At 43.6% G+C, this 17,801-nt stretch overlaps 1 protein-coding gene across 1 annotated transcript; it reads left to right on the forward strand.

The window, feature by feature from the left end:
• Positions 1 to 15,837: 15,837 nt before the first annotated feature.
• On the forward strand, positions 15,838 to 17,801 carry LOC100276267 (uncharacterized). Its single transcript, NM_001150098.2, has 4 exons — positions 15,838 to 16,069; positions 16,174 to 16,241; positions 16,383 to 16,686; positions 17,406 to 17,801. Exons 1-3 carry the CDS (start codon positions 15,986 to 15,988, stop codon positions 16,663 to 16,665), a joined length of 435 nt encoding a protein of 144 aa, NP_001143570.1. The 5' UTR covers positions 15,838 to 15,985; the 3' UTR covers positions 16,666 to 16,686; positions 17,406 to 17,801.

The raw sequence follows: 17,801 nt of genomic DNA on the forward strand, positions 1-17,801 counted from the left end.
ACTCGCGCCCACTGTTCCAGTTGGTCGAGACTGTCGATCGAGCTGGACGCGTTGCACTCTGCACGCAGGGGCTAGCTAGCTAGCTATCTAGTCAATTAACAACTCTATCTGCTGCCTGAATGTGCGTTCTCGTGTTCGAGATGGCTAATTAACAAGCTCCGTGTATTAATCCAGGAGCTAACGAGGTCGGCGTCGCTGTCACACAAGCGCTTATACTGATGGTGGGGGTGGCCATCAGGATCAGGGATCGCATGTGTGATCTCGACGGCAGAGTATAATAAAAACCGGCTTGCCTCCTCAGCCAAGTATAATATCGGGCTCGAACGGGACGGCTGACGGGATCGGGCGGTGACGCCGACCGTCCCAAACTACTACACCCCGCATGGACCACGCACGCGCCCATGCCCGAGCGAAGGATTATACCAAAACGAGGATCACGCGAGCGCCAACTAACCCCGTCTTCTCAGTTCTCGGCAAACGGCATCCGCGTCGGCTTCCATTCCACCGTGCTCCGCGGCGCCGGCATATTCCACTCGCTTTTCTGCAGCTTCCGCTTTGCTTTTTCCCATGTGCGGTGCGCGGTTGTGCCTCGCGCGTCTCGTGGCCGCGGCTTGCGGCTTGCCTGGCCGAATATCCGACGCCGGGGATGCCCGTGGCGCGCGCGAGGCATATTCGGCCGGCTCGATCGCCCCTCGTCCGGGACCCCCGGTCTTATCCGACATCCCGGCGCGGTGAGCCTCCAGCAGTCCAGCGCTGGCAGTGGCAAGACCGGCCTGTAGCGTACGTACTGGCGTGTGCCCGTGCGGGCACATGAACCGCCCCGCGATCTGCCGCTCGTCCAATCAGAGGGAAGCCGGTTCGATCCGATCTGATTTTGATCCGGGGCGTCCCGACGCGCCCTAGCGTGTCGCGTCGGAGAGTGAACCAAAAAAAAGGACACCCGGCACTGGTCATCTATCACGCCTTCGACTAGAGTGGTGTCCTATTATTATAGTTGTCGTTTTGGGAAAACTTCGAGTTAAATTTATAAAACTTTGACTATAAATAGTTATTTTGTTATTTAGTTTTCAAACCTAATATAAATATGCACCGCTTTATATTAAAAGGTATTTTTATAAAAAAATATAAATGTATTAGGATTTTATTTATACTTTAACAAAAAAATATTGGTTAAAATTATGTTTTTGAGACAGTGTTATTGTTCTAAACGACAATTAATAGGGCATCGGAGGGAGTAATCTAAATCAGCGCTCAAGTGTGAAGAAAGTTTTTGGATTGGGATGCACGTGCGCACGTGGTGCCACTAATGCGCTGCGACTCTTCGAGCCCGTTAGGCTATCTCCAACGGAACGTGTAAATGAGCGTGTAAGACATTGTTTTTGTATCGTAGACTATAGCGTTTATCGAGCGAAGCTTGAAATAGGGATAGGCTCGGGCTGTGCCCGGCAAGACTTGCGCATGGTCGTGAAAAAACACTGTTTTACGCGGTATATTGTACCATTTATAGAGTGAATTTTGAAATGTAGAATAAGATAGGAGTGAGATAGGATGACTGCTGGAGATAGCTTTAGACCTGTGTCATCAATGGATGGTCTCAACCGTTGACATGACGTCTCAAGCGACTGGTACTGATCTGATCAGGCACGACAGGAGACGGCACGATCGGTCAACCGGTTTGGACGATATTGCCCGCGCTGTACAGGGGGTTATCGTATTTGTTGGGAGCCTTCGGCTTCCGAAGGTCCTCAAAAATATGATTTAACAATGTTTATGGAGTATGATACATGAACAGGTACCTTCGGACTTAGGACAAAACTACAGTGTGAAGAAGTACAAAGAATACGAAGGATGGCGCAGAGCCGAAGCTATGCGCAGGGAGCTTCGGCGTGATAACAGAAAAGGGAACCGACTTAAAAGGGAAAAAGGCTATTTAGACCCCGATGGACTATTATAAAGTTATTAGCAAATGTAAAGGGCATGGGTGTAATTTTACATGGGCTGCGTCCCGTGCCTATAAATAGATGAACAGTGCTCCTGTACTGTTCATGCTGACAGGGCATTCACTTTTGCGTCACGCTTGTATTTTTACCTTCTTTCAAGTCGAAGGTACCTTTGTAATTTGTTATTATTTCTATTTTTCCCTAATAATAAAATAGAAATGTGTTGGTGGTAATAAATGACTGTTGGTATTGTTTTTTATATCTCATATGTTCCTTTCCTTGTTTATATGTTGCTTTGACGAAGGTACGTCCTTCACAACCTTCGTCCGAAAATCATTATCTCTCAAATGGACATAATGCTTCGAAGGACGAAGGACTTTGCCGTTTAACATTCTCTGTGTTGCCTTGTTCTTGACTCATAGCATTTGAGAACAAGTCCCCAACATTGGCGCCCACCTTCGGTGAACCCTTTCCGACCACCTTCGGCAAGCATTGATCTTCGTCATGCCGCCAAAGAAAGCTTCAGCAACAGGGGTTGTCGCTCTGCAGCCGCTGGACCCGAACCAGGAGACCATTTCTCTTCAGGAGGCCCGAAGCCAGAAGAGGAAGGCCACCAGTCCAACGCCTCAGGAGGACGACTTGGACCAAGAAATCAGAAATATGGAGATGCTTCATCAGCAAGTGCAACGGAAGAAGGAAAAGATGGCTCGGCTAGCTGACCTGCAAAGGCAGATAGACGAAGCCTCTGAAGAAGTTCGTCATCTTGCTCAGGATGAGCAAAACCGAAGGCCCCAGCACAGAGAGCTTCACCAAGAGGGCTTCGTCAACGAAGATGACTGGTATGAGGATTTCCATCATGGAAATTTTGCCTTTGATGATGCTTCTCCTCTATCAGCAGAACTGCAGGCTACACCTTGGCCTCCGTCTTACAAACCACCTCAGCTCCCCATGTATGACGGACACTCAGATCCGAAGCAATTTCTGATGAGCTACGAAGCAATCATATCTTCATATGGTGGCAACACTCCAGTCATGGCGAAATCCTTCGTCATGGCAATCAAAAATGTTGCACAAACCTGGTACTCCTCTCTTCGGCCGGGAACAATCACATCATGGCAGAAACTGAAGGACAAGCTGATCACTAGTTTCCAAGGGTTTCAGACGAAGCCGGTTACTGCTCAAGCTTTGTTCCAGTGCACGCAGGATCACGAGGAATACCTTCAGGCGTATGTTCGAAGGTTCTTGCGTTTGAGGGCACAAGCGCCAACAGTGCCCAATGAGATTGTCATTGAGGCCATGATCAAGGGGCTTCGGCCAGGACCTTTGGCCCAATACTTCGCCAGGAAACCCCCTCAGACCTTAGAAAAATTGCTTCAGAAGATGGATGAATACATCCGCGCTGATAATGACTTTCGTCAAAGAAGGGAGGAAGCTTATAGGTTCTCCGAAATAACCAGGGGCTTCGGAGGGAGAGTCCACCCTAGGCATGTCAGATCAATTCATTCCACTCAGAATGACGACAGGGGAAGTCAGCAACAGAGGCCGCAATATTCCTCCCAGGCTTCGGGGCAGCAACAGAGCTATCCTCGACCCCCAGCTCCAAGGGGCAGAGGCGCCAGGGGCTTCGGAGGAAGGTTTGGGGATCAGCCCAGGAAAATTTATTGTCTATTCTGCGGTGAGGACAAGGGCTATACCACCAGGATGTGCCATGTCACCATCCAGAAACAAAAAGAGATAGCAGAAGCTGTGGCCCAACAGAGCCAGCCGAAGCAAGTTATGCATACTGCTTCGTACCACTCACCGTACATTCCAGAGTATGTGGGTAACCATTATGCAGCTTTTGTTGCTTCGGCAAGCCAATCTCAGGCATCTTGGCAACAACTTCCACCTCCACCACCAATACAACGAGGCCAGCAGCCAGAAGGGAGCCAGCACACTCATCAGCAACGAGACTTCAGAGAGGAGTCTGAAGCTCGTACAGTCAACAGCACTGTACCAGAGTCGAAGCACATCTACTAGAAGATATCCTGCTGCTGAAAAAGTTCTTGCATTCGTTATCATTTTTCTTTTTAATAAGGAACAATCATTGAAAGCCTAAGTTTTTCTTGTCGTTCTCAATTTCTTGTAACAGCTTCGTTTTTGTAATAGTGAAAATATATCTTATACACAGACTTACGGAATCCAAAAAGTTGCCGAAGCATGAAAATTCGTTCTTAAGAGCTTGTGGCTACAAAAAGTATCTCCGAAGCTACAAAAAAAAGTCGTTCTATGGAACGCAGTGTAAGTTTGCTGAAGTTACAAAAAGTCGTTCCTAAGGGAGCACAGCGTAAGTTTTCTGCTCAAAAGTCGTTCCAAAGGGAATGCAGAGCTTATAGCGAAAAATAAACGCTGATTCCGCCAAAGTATAAGGCGAAGCGCGAAAAGTCAACACGAATACCGCCGAAGTAAAAGGCGAAGAAGCTCCTAAGGGAGGCTTACAGCGAAATGTCAGCGCTGATACACCGAAAAATAAACGGTGAAGCCGAAAAATAAACGGCAAAAAGATTGTGTGCTCTACTGTGGGAATGTGTGTGTATCTTCGGCACAAATATCATGTTGCATAGCATAACATCGTTACATCATTTGCATGGCATAACATCATACATCATATTGCATCAATGGCGCAAGAAGGGGATACAATATTGATCTTCGGAGATTGTTTCGAAGAAGCAGTGCCAAGGCACAAAATAAGTTTTGAAGAAGTACCGCTTCGTCAACTCTAATATGAAAAGAAGATCTATTACTTACGAAGCATAACGTTTTTACAAAGATTGGATGTTTTTACGAAATATGGATATCCTTCACGAAGCATGAAAAGAAGGGAAGGTGTTTTTTCGCCGAAGACTCAAAAAACGGTATGTATGTAAAGTTTCATGCATCGTAAAGAATTGGATTACAAGCAGCTCATATATTACATTCAAAATTATAAAAATACTACACACTTTGTTCAGCAAATATTACATTCCAAATGTTTTTACAATAGTAGCTATTCTTCTTTTAAAACTACTTCCGCAGCTTCGTTTAACAGTTGAGAAATAGCTTTATCTAAAATAGCTTCGGCCATTTTAGTGATTTCTTCCTCTCTCTTTGCTTCTGGGTCGGTCGTTGGCTCGAAGGGCTCCGGGGGAGGAGATAGCTCAGCTGCGATACAAAATATAAGTAAGTTCGAAGTCACAAAAATAAAACACAAAGTCAAAAGCAATTAAGCAATACCTATCCGTCTTTCAAGTTCCGCAGCTTTCTCAGCTGCCTTTGTCGCTTCTTTTGCATCATGAGAATCTTTTTCACTCTTTTTTATTATCTCGTGCGCCATCTCTCGGCCGCCATTTTCCCAGATGTCAGTGAAGAATTTACCGCCAACTAAGCTTGCTTCGGCCGAGGGGTCTTTTGTATCTTCAATAGATAAGGTAGCTTCGGTTTGGGCCAAAGCTTTCACGTGGTCATAGCCTAGTTTCTCCAAAATAGCCACGATTCCCCTGGCACCTGAGAAGGCGCAGACATCCCCTCGACCACTCAAAATTTCTTCAAAGGCTTCAACTTCGTTGCTGATCCAATCAACTGGGCCTTCAGGATCGCCCCTTGTGAAGTTGTCCTCGCTAGAGAATGCGCCAACATTGGCGAAGCTAGATTTTATTTTTTGCACACATTCTATGGATTTTTCGTAGCATTTCTCTTTTGAAGACCGAAGTTCTACAACTGCCTTCTCCCAATAATTTTTCCAATAGTTACTGGCGTCTCGGTCAGCTTCGGCAATTGTACACTTTAACTTCGCTTCAGCCAACTGTTTCTGAAGATCTTCAATTTTGCACTTCTGGGCTTCAGCCTGAGCTTTGGAAGTAACTTCGTCTTCTTTTATTTTATTTAGCGATGAGTCTAATATTTTATCTTTCTCAAGACATTCGTTCCTTAGCTCGATTACTTCGGAACGAAGGTTGTTTAAGGCCATGGTACATCCCTCGTCTTCAGCGCTTTTTTGTGCCCTGAGGGCGTTGCTAAGAATAAGGCCCTGAAAAAGGAATACGGTGTTAAGTATAAGCAAATGGAAAAAATTTGCTTTTCAGTAAAATTTATTTTCTCACCTTTAAGCTATTGTATGCTAAGTTGTCGGCTAATTCATCTTTTGATAGCACCGAGAGCCCGTCCTCTAGTGTTGGGAATCCGAAGCTTTTGCTCATCTCCCGGCAGACAGAAATCTCCTTGCTATCTGGGAGACAATACAAGAAGTCTTCTTCTCCGCTGCCGTTGAAAATCAATGCCCCCTTCGGATATTTCAATTTTTGGGCATAGAACTGAGCTTCTCGCTTTTCTTTTTCAGTCAACTTTTTCCCTGAAGCATGTCGTAAAATATAATTGAGAGCTTCGGAAAATGCTTCGGGGGTGGCAGTGGCAGTTTCTTCAGCCAAAATTTGTTCTGTCGCTTCTGTTTCTTTTTCTCTGGTTTCCAAGGATTTCTCCTTGGCGGGCTCTGAAGGCCCAGCTTCAGTATCAGCCTGGTGCTTTGTAGCTTCGGCTTCAGAGGCTGTTGTCTCAGTTTGCGCTTTTGAAACTTCGGCAATTTTCTTCGGAGTAGAGCTTGAAGACTTTATTGTCTCCAGTACATCTAGAACATTAACCATCATTTTTCTTTTGGGGGTCATTGCTGGACCTTTTTGGGTTTTTGGCACTTCAACTTCTGCCGAAGGACTTAAAATTTCCGATGTTTTTGTCCCTTCAACTCTCGGCTCTCCAGTTTTTTCAGCCTTTGGCGTTGCAGCCGGCTCTTCATTCTTCTGTGTAAGAGCAGGTCCTTTGGCTTCAGTAGCCGTAGAGGTCTCACCACCAAATTCGGGCACTGAGGCCGGTTCGATGAAGCGCGGTCGTTGAGTAAGGACCTTCACCCTTTTCCTCTTTGTGCGGCCTCACTTAGAGCAACTGAAGCATCACCTTTTCCAGAAGTTGCGCTTTTTCTCTTTTGCCCTTTCAGCGGGTAGCGGTAATCAGGGTACATAAACCCAATAGCATCGAAAACTCTATTCAACCTCTTCTTCTTCCGGCCTCCGAAGGTCGCAGATAGCGCGTTATCTTCTGTCTTTGAATATGGTCCAAGCAGTTCGTCGCTTGTAGCTTCGATGCACTTCAGCCAATCATCATTTGGCTCAATAAACTTACCCTCGTATCTGAAGGTGTATTTTAACCTAACCAGTCCGCCTTCGTCAGGCTTGCTGATAGTTTTCTTTGGCATTTCCCATTGCTCTACAAGCGGCCACACTCTGAAGGCTATGTGCTCCTGGACTAAATCCCTCGTCCCGATGAAAGGACAGACTATGTCGAAGGCCTTTTGGCATTCTTCGGCTGCTTCATCAATTTTCACCTTCGGTTTCCGAAGGCCGAAGCGCTGCCAGACAGGACGCATGATAATATCTTTAATGTCTTCTCGTGTCTTTAAATCGTTTTTCACGTAAAACCATTCCTTCATCCAGTCCCCAGGCCATCTTTTCCGAAAGGTTGGCACGGGGCAGCTTGAGCCAGAGCAAGCGACGAAGTTATAGCAGCCAAAATTGTTATGATATTGCTCTTTGCCCCAGGGTTTCGTCTCATATAACAGTTCATGCATACTGCAGAAACTTTTTGCATTTGGCTCCAAGCCCTGGCTCCTCACGGCCCAGACGAAGATTCTCATCCTTATGATTGCTTCGGGAGTAATTTGATGAAGGTATATCTGATAGATCTTTAAAACCTCAACCACAAATTTGCTTAAGGGGAACCGAAGCTCAGCTTTAAAAAGCTTCGGAAGATCACAACTTCATTCTCTTCGGGAGTAGGCACAGTCCTCTCTCCGTCATCTGCCCTCACAGTAGACATGTCTCGAAAATATCTTCCCCTCATGTTATCGAGATGACTCTGTTTAATACTCGATTTTTCGAAGACTGTGTGACTTGGTCGCCACGGTCGATCTTCGGAGTCTTCACCTCCACTCTCCACATCATAACTGTCACTATCACTAGTATCTTCAGATAAACCTTCTAAAATCTCCCTTGTAATCTTCTATGTATTCGTCTTTGCTATTGACTCAAAAAAGCCAAGATTCTTCTCCTCAGAAAGGCTCAGCTTCGTTTCAGCAACAACTTTTTTATCTTCAGACATCTTCGGAAATGCTAAAAACTTCTCTCAAAGCCGAAGCTTGAAAAAACCTAAAAAGCCAAACAAGTGTTGGTGCGCAAAAAGAGCTAAAAGTTGAGTAAGCAAGAGCAGATGGCAAGAGAGTGTGCCAGATGTGCTCGCGGTGTGCTCTTATTTATACGCCCAGTGCGTTGCAAGTGGGAGGGCCCCGCATGTCATTGACTGATGCTATTCTAGCAAAGGGAAGGTGTTTTTTCGGACCTTCGGCTTAAGGCCTTCGTCCATATCGCAATCTGAATTTATCATTCTAACAAATTAATATTGCGAGGGGCTACTGTTGGGGGCCTTCGGCTTCCAAAGGTCCTAAAAAAATGATTTAACAATGTTTCTGGAGTATGATACATGAACAGGTACCTTCGGACTTATGACAAAACTACAGTGTGAAGAAGCACAAAGAATACGAAGGATGGCGTAGAGCCGAAGCTATACGCAGGGAGCTTCAGCGTGATAACAGAAAAGGGAACCAACTTAAAAGGGAAAAGGCTATTTAGACCCCGATGGACTATTATAAAGTTATTAGCAAATGTAAAGGGCATGGGTGTAATTTTACATGGGTTGTGTCCCGTGCCTATAAATAGATGAACAGTGCTCCTGTACTGTTCATGCTGACAGGGCATTCACTTTTGCGTCACACTTGTATTTTTACCTTCTTTCAAGCCGAAGGTACCTTTGTAATTTGTTATTATTTCTATTTTTCCCTAATAATAAAATAGAAATGTGTTGGTGGTAATAAATGACTGTTGGTATTGTTTTTTATATCCCATATGTTTCTTTCCTTGTTTATATGTTGCTTTGACGAAGGTACGTCATTCACAACCTTCGTCCGAAAATCATTATCTCTCAAAGGGACATAATGTTTCGAAGGACGAAGGACTTTGACGTTTAACATTCTCTGTGTTGCCTTGTTCTTGACTCATAGCGTTTGAGAACAAGTCCCCAACAGTATTGATTGTTCATTACCAGGCAGTGTGTTGAGCCCGCAGCCATTGCCAACCGATCATGGCCACGTGACAGCATCCTATTCATTCATTCATTTTTTGAAGCATGTCAATTAAAAAACAAAAAACTCACTAAATTCACCTATAAATAGAGGGACCTTCACTTCATTCACACATTTTCACCTCCAATTCTCAAATCTTCTTCCTCGTTCACACACTTTCATTCTTCGTTTATGGTTTAGGTATCTCATTTTCCATTTGAATCTGAGGGGGAGTCCTAACTACGGAAATTTCACCTCCATCCTAGAACTGGTCTCTAGTGTACCACATAGTTTGGTCTTTCAGTCACCGTAAGAAGTTCATGTGGTACAGTAGAAACTTGATCTTCGATATAGCTGTGATCGTCGCTGTATAAGAATTTTGTATTTTTTGTTTTTTAAATTTAATGAAATTCGTGTAATTTATGTAGTTTCATTTTTAACGACATATGTTTTTTTTTCTATTTTTCGTTCTTTATTTGAATCACATATTGTGTTTCGTTGTGCATATGAGCTTTTAAAAAATGATATGATGTTGATGTGGTTGTAGGTTGACGATAAAAATTACGTACTAGACAGTTATGGTAGACAAAGGTTGATACTAGTAGATACAGATCGGTCGACAGATGGCAGTAGATATAAGTATGGAGCATTAGTTCAACCCTTAAGCTATTGAAATATATTTTAGAGACACATTTAGCTATCTGCAATTGCTAATATCGAGAACATGAGTACCTATGTCATATAGTCAATGGTCTTAGAACGTGCGGACATGTGTATCTACATAGTTGATGATATTTATAACTAAAAGACCGTGTCTTCGTCCCTTTCCTCCTAAATTAGTAAAAGAGTTGCAGTGTTAGATTTCTAGAAGAGAAAAAAACATGTTTATATGAAGATGCATAAGCATAAAAACAACCTATAACAACACAACAAAACCAGGTAATGGCTAAACACGTGCTCTATGTATGCCTAGAGATATATCCAACGGACCATGCTGGCTGGATGGCCTGAAAACTAGGCTAGTTTGGTTTGTATTGACTCGGCATGGCCTGTTCGGTATCTTGTTTATATCGTGCTGGAACGGGGAGGACAACATACTATTTCGGAACGGAGGGAAAGAGAAGACGAGAGAGAGAAAATGTGGGTTGTACACTTACAGGCGACTTAGACACAAGAATCAAGAAGCTTTATGAGAAAGACAAGCTAGTGAGGTTACGTATTAACAGTGAAGACCAAACTATTATGTCGATGGGCTAAATGATAGGTTGCAAAGATCCTTACATCCAGCGATTGGTTGTATTATTAAACTTGCTCTAATAGTCGGTATGGTAGTGGCCTAACTCTCCATATGGTATGTAAGCCTTCTATCGTTGCTCCTAACTCTAATCCTCCTCGGGGGCACAACTGCACCAACACTTTCTCTCACTCGTGCTCTCATCCCTAACCCTAGATCCCAAATCATCTCCTTTCTTGACGATGGCAAGGTGGTGACTTATCATCGTCATCATGTACACGCTTGTTTGAACATCTATATTCTCTTGAGTCGCTTTTTATCCTCCTCTCACTAGCTTCTTTGCCCTTCCATTCCTAAGCGGTGGGTGTAGTATGTGTTCCTCCTCCCAGTGTTCCTCACATGCGAATCTGTGCTCCGCCTACGCATGTGAGCTTATTTTCTCACATCAATCCCTCCTCTCACACAAACCTTAGTATCATTTTCCCTGATTTTATGTCCATATCGTAGATCTTAACCTATTTTTATTTGCTCGTGCATTATAGGTGTCAATCTTTGTATCATGCCAATGTCGCATAGCCATTGATGAACCTTACTTGCTGAGAGGGGCCGAATAATTAGTTGAGGTGATGGACTTTAATCTAGCCACTGAGGAGGAGTACTGACTCTAGGATCATATCGAGGATGAGGATGCCTAGGGTTAATTGTCGAGAAGCAACCGGACCTAGGAGATAAATCATTATACGCATCCACTTGCATGATTCATTCCGATCATTATCACAGTGGCATTTACATTCATATTCTTGGTTTGCATGGTAGTTGCTTGAGTATATGTAGAGGAACTCATGTTAACTTCTTTTTACATCCCTAGTTAGCTCTCGAGTTAAATTATGTAGTTATTAATTTGTGTGTTTGAGTAATATCAACATATAGACTTAGCAACTAGAATTGTTTTAAGGGGGGCTTGTTTATTGTAAAATAGAGGTGGAACAATATATATTTTCACCGCCATATTCATCAACCTTTGCAAAAATATTTCGTGATCTTGAAAGAAAGTTTTATAGGCTATCTATCCCCCTTTAGCAATCTAGATCCTATCATCAACATTGCATAATAACATATCTAAACCTGCAATATAATGACCCTGTTTGACAAAACTTATTTTTAGCTTCTTCACAGATTTAAGCAGAAGTTGTGTCAAACTGACAGCTTCTCAAGCAGCTTATCAGTTCAGCTGCTTATCAGAATGAATTAAAAGCAGCCAACAAACAGAAGCTGTTTTTCACCAGCTTCTCATATAAGCTGCTTTTCTAACCGGCAGTAGCCCATACTAATTAATTTTATGATGTGGAGTTGATGATGATGTTTTTTTGTGATCTCCACTGGACTTGTAATCTATATGGAATATATGATACGGACTTGTAATATTATTTAAATATGTGTTACGGATTTATGATGGTGTTCAAATATGTGCTCCGAACTTTGTAGCATCGTTCTAGTATTTGATTTAAAATTGCATCCTTGAAATCTGTATCTGTTTATTTATCCTCTGGTGTGTTTTTGGGCGCCGAACTAATGGGTGGCATGGTCCTGTGATCCTGTCAAACACGTCGTCGTGCTACCAGCCTAGTAGCACGATAGGAAAAATGATCTTACGTGGGCCATGAAAACAGCACGATATGTTGGCACAACATGCAACTGTTGTCGTGCATATAGCTGAACGCTTTTCATGCCACGTGCTAGTCGTCGTGCTATATCAAACGGGATATCTACAAGAAAAGATAGGGCCAAATGATGTGCCTAGCTACTAGCTCCCTCGTGCACGACAACCAATATTAAATTAAAGGCCCTGCATGCGCAATGCAATACGTCCGTCCGTATACTGATATATACTCCCTCTATTTTGGTATAAGTGTACTTTTAAAATCTATTTCTAGAGTTTAGGATATGTTCTAAAATAATATATATCTCTAAACATAAGATAAAATAAAACTAACTCCAGTTTTTTTTATCGAATTGTAGTGATTATATTTTTACAGGAGGGCATGTATATATAATGTCTAACTAATATTATTCTTTGTACTGTTTTTTTAAATCAAAACTGATAGAAGTTCCTTTTATATCTTGAAACCGAAAGAGTACGTGTGGAGACTGAAAATGGTGTCAGGTTTGTCGGGTCCCATGCTGCGTCGATCGAGTGGATTTGGATTGCGAGACTTTCTCCGCCCCGATCGGATCAGAGCTTCCACACCACAAGTTCTCACCGAGTCACCGACAAATTAAAGCAGCTTTCTTATATGTGCTTTGTTTGCTCCTGCGTCGATTCTAAGCAACCTAATTAACCTGTTTTCGTGTAAGAATAAAGCGATCCGTATTTTTTCTTAATAAAATGTGTACTTAAACTAGCCACCACCGCATGCATACGTACTGCTGACTTATCTATATGACTGTATGTGTCAAGCATTTCGATCGATGCCAGGGCTCAGGACACAGTGGCAGGCGGCATAAACCTTCTGGGAGAGGAGAAGATTGGTCACACATTTTGACTTTCAATTTATCTGTCACGAGCCCGCTGACAGCTACGGGTCTGCAGTGGCAAAACGCATCGCTTTGGTACACCGGCGATGACGATTGAGAGTATTGACGAAGTGGTACGTTGCTGAGGACACGGGACTACTTTCGTATACACCGGACAACGGTTGTCATCTATTTGCAGCTCATTCACTTGATGGCGTACTTACGTGTCCTATGAGGTCACCATGAGTGGGTGTTAGATTTGTAGGAATTAATTTATATAGTCTATCTATTTTATTTCATTTTAGTCTCTATAAATTATTAAATACGTACATTAAAATGGTAATTTATAAAGTAAAATAGAATAAAACAAAGGGACAGAAAAATAGTCTCAAGAAACCAAACACCTTATAATACTAATGGCTTCGATGACGACCACAACTAAAAGACAGAATTACTTCTACACAGGCTATTTTGTTTGGGCCGTCTCTACAATGCCACATAGAATAATTGATCTTTATAAACATGTTCTTAGACAAAGTTTGCTATCTAGCCACCTTTTATAATTAACTCTACCGAGACGGTTAGGTAGCAAGTCGTCTCTGGTTTTTGTAACATGTGGTATATAACCGGCCTCACTCATTTCGCCTCTACCTATCTCAAATCCTTACACACACCACCTTCTCGACTCCAGATCGAAAAAGGTTTATGTAGGCCTAGAGAGGTGAATAGGCTTGTCTAAAATCAAACTTAATGCAACGATGTAAGGGGTGGTTAGCGACTACTTCTCCTAACTTATGTCCTCAACTTGTGCCAGTGTTGTCCATATTTACTTTTGAATATGATAATTCTAGCTCTGAGTCATGGATTCGCTTACTTCATCGTCCCATCAAACTTTCAGATGTATTCTTTGGACTCGGCGTTTGTGGGCCTACTGGTTAGTTCTTGAATCTAACATCTTAGATTAAATATCTAAATTTTGTTTGTCTATCGTAGAGTTTGTGGCCGTTCCGAGCTCGAGCCGGCTCGCGAGCCTCCAGCTTATTTTCCAGCCCTATCCGGGGGCCTGAATCCTAGCTGGGGGATCCAGGCCGTGCCCCTCCAACCTGGAGCCTCGAGCTAGCCTCCTCCTTTTTATAGGCCAAGAGGGGGTCGGCCAATGGTGGCTTGCGGTGGTTTCCTCAAGACGAAGCCATCGGACGACGGTAAAACCGAGTGTTCTACCATGGGGGTAAAGGCACACATCTCGTGGTCGCTTGGCTGTGTCGTACTCTTTATGGAGGGTGGCGCGGGGAGCATGGGGCTCGAGCGCCATCATGCGGGCTATGTCGACTCCTGGCCTTCGTAGCCTAGGGGTTGGCGCAGTTCGCCGCGATGTGCCCTACAAGAGGTCTGCGCACTCAGGCCAAGTCCTGATAGGTCATGTGTGCATTGTAGGTCAGGGGGTGCTTGGGCCATAAATGGGCCACAGTCTGAGGGGTTCGTAGGTCATGTGTGCTCTATGGTCTGAGTGGCTCATAGGCTATAAGTGGGAGGCGGACCGACGCCTCCGTTGTGGCTCGACGCTAGACACAACTAATGCAGCCGGTCACTTATGACGAGTCGGTCTCGGGCCAGGCAAGGGACCCACTCGTGTGGTTTCCCTTCAGCACGCCTGCCCCCCGTGCTTGGTGCCACGGGGCTCATCGGGGGCGGGTTCCTCCAGGACAGACACTACCTGGAGGATCGACGACCCCTAGTTGCTAGTGGCTTTCCCCGGACGTGCTCGCTGATCGATGGGTCCCAGGGACCAGGGATCTTGTCTCTGACAACTATTTACAACCTTTTTGAAGCTCTACGGATGATCTATCTAGTGCATCATATTGATGCACACTAGACACGTAAGTGCTTCACCTATTCTGAATCTCAATAGGGAATTCCCTTGTTCGATGCCCCATATCCGGTGCTACTACCAACTCGCTTGTTCTGATTACTTTTTGAGTTAGATTTTGTTTCAGATTTCCCATATGTTCTTATGTGTTTACCTAGTACTAGTCATCATAAAGTCGACATCACCACTCTTAACTAAACCTACCTAGGTCTAGCCACACATTCATACCCCTGTCTAGTGTGTCAAAAGAAAAAATAAATGTCCTATCACTATTCTAAGTGTCCAACAACTCAATTAATACTTAAAACTAGTCGATCCTTAACTTTATCATTTATCCTTTGAAACCCGATAATTATGAAAGGAACATGACACATAAGAGCGGGTAAATTAGGCAATCTAATTTCTCTCTAAACTATATCCTGTATTTTTCTTATAGTCAAAACCTATGCATGGAATACTTTATGTTATGTGCAACTACGATGTTGACTAAGTGTCAATATCTCTTTTGCAAAGAGATGTGTGATTTAGATTCCAAACATATTTACTAGCCTATAGCTAAGCTAGGATGGTAAAGCAAGACATTATTGATTGGTGTGATTCCACGAGCCATCTCCACCAACTGCTACATTCAAGCTTGCCTCCATCACTTTAGCCGATAGACCCAATATCGCCCATAGACCCAGTATTACCTCTTCCATCACTTACGACAACAAATGACCAGTGAGCTATATAAGCGAGTCATTCGATACAGGTCACAACACATCTCCCACTTTACTAGTTCTTTATTTGTTGCTTCTAAACCTAGAAGTAAATATCGATATACTTGATTTTGACAAATCCAGTGGGACCTCTTTACCTCACAGAATTCACTGTAAAATAGTAACAGTAAACTATAATGTATATTTTTGTGCTCTTTCGATTAATAAGTCGCAGCTTATTCTGTCGTATTAGCCAACCTTCTAGCAAGGAGCCGCGAGAAGCCAAGGCAGAGCACGGTCGAACTGGGAACTGGGTTACCGGACACACTGATGAGAAAAAGTTTTTTCGACGAAAATACGGAACATTGTAAGGCTAGATTTCTTTCTTCTTTCGCAGCCCATGCGGCCCAACTCAACGCATTGCGAGAACAGGCCCGCCGCCACGCCGCCCAGGTAGGTTTTGTTTGGGATCTCACCATTTCTTCCTTGTCTCTGTCTCAACACGGCGCCGCCGCTTCTGCCGCCGGGAGCCGAGCCCAAGCCTAAGCGAAAGCCATGGCGATTGGTTCTCTGATCGCCTCTACTTTCGCCAGATCTAGCCATGCCCTCCCCGCTGCCGCCGCTTCGGCCATCTCTCAGGTGCCACCTCCCCCCTCCCCCCTCCCCCTCTTCCGCGTCGTTGGTTGTTCGTGTGTCGATGTTGATCTGTCCAATTTGTATGTTCCACCGTGTGGTCTGATCAGGCTCCCAGATCCCAGCACACCGCATCTCCTCTACTCTCCGGCCTTGGAGCAGCGGCTCGTGCTTTCAGGTAAATATATAACTACTAGGATACAACTACTAGGAGTACAAGCTTAGTATGTATGCGGATCATCACCAACGCTAGATTGTGCTTCTATGCCAACCATTGCTTGTTGAGTGTTGAATTGTATGTGTTTGCTGCTGTGTGCAGCTCAAGGGCTCTATGGAAGGGAGCATTCGTTGACGCTTTCCTGTCTAGAATTAAGAAGAACAGAGAAAATATGAATGGCAAGAAGATTTGGTCTCGTAGATCCTCTATTTTGCCGGAATTTGTTGGTTCCTCTGTGCTCATTTACAATGGGAAAACTCATGTCCGGTGCAAGATCACTGAAGGGAAGGTTGGCCATAAATTTGGAGAGTTTGCTTTTACACGGAGACGAAGGCCCCATCGAACAATGACAGGAAAGGGAAATCAAGGAAAGGCAAGAAAGTAAAAGGAGAAATGTGCATGAAAGGTGAGGTTATAATATCACAAGAAATTAATTTAGATATCAGCCGATACTGCGAAAAGTTAACCTGCCTTTTTTTTAGTGTTTTTGGGTAATATCTGAAATTTCAATTAGTTGCGTGTAGGAAAAACATTCCGCTAGCACTAAACTGTGAAGTGAATGATATGTAACTATAGGAGCATATCTTTTATTTATGTGTTTGAAAAGTGTATTAGGAGCTGTGCTTCATGTCAGGGCTAATCTTTGCCGTCAAATCTTTGTAACATGGTTAAGAGATGGTAGACCCGATTTTTGCTGCTTTTATTGTGGTTGGGTAATTGATTTGTCTTACCGATATCTTGCTCAAGTGAGTGTGTGATCTGTGTCGACAAAAGCTGGAACCATCCTCTTTCCGCATGTGTTATCGGCAGCCGTGAAAGATCGCCACATCTAAAGCCACCATCTGTACTGGCACCTTTCGGTATGCACTGAGCAAGAGTGCACCTGTGAAGCAAGCATGCAATGCAATGGACGTTAGGACATCTCATGCCGGTTAGACTGGGGATGCATTTGAGATATGTGACCATGTGACCGTAAATATTATCGAGGGTGTTCTCAATTGCTTATATGAGATATTTACAGAAGCTTGTGTCTTCATTATGATTGCGAAGATTATTAAGCTTACAGGGCAATGCTTCCTTGCCATTTGCTCAGATATTTACCATTCTCTGTTCATAATTTTTCAGGTGGTTTTAAGGATAGCATGATGAGGCAGTAGTTGACGAACAAGAACATGAATAACCAGAAATTATGATCTGGACTGCTTTACTGCTTTTTCTTAGACCAATAATTGCAGGAGAATGTTAGTTCATCTTACTTAAAGATTCGTCCGTGTACTTTGTTCCTATCTACTTCCTGCTTACTTTTGGTGTCATGAGTGAACATTAAACTGATCGTAAGTTATGCTTTAGAGTGATTGTTTCTTGCCACAGTTAGCTGTTCACCTCGTGGCCACTCAAATAGCAGAAGTTCCCGACAAACTGAAGACAATCAATAATACTAATTTATGCAAACAGCTATGATAGACGCCGTATGTTTGAAGGAATTGATAAGTTCATTACGTCAACATCGATACGTTCAGG

The sequence above is a fragment of the Zea mays genome, chromosome 1 (genome assembly GCF_902167145.1).
Source record: "Zea mays cultivar B73 chromosome 1, Zm-B73-REFERENCE-NAM-5.0, whole genome shotgun sequence".
NCBI lineage: Eukaryota > Viridiplantae > Streptophyta > Magnoliopsida > Poales > Poaceae > Zea > Zea mays.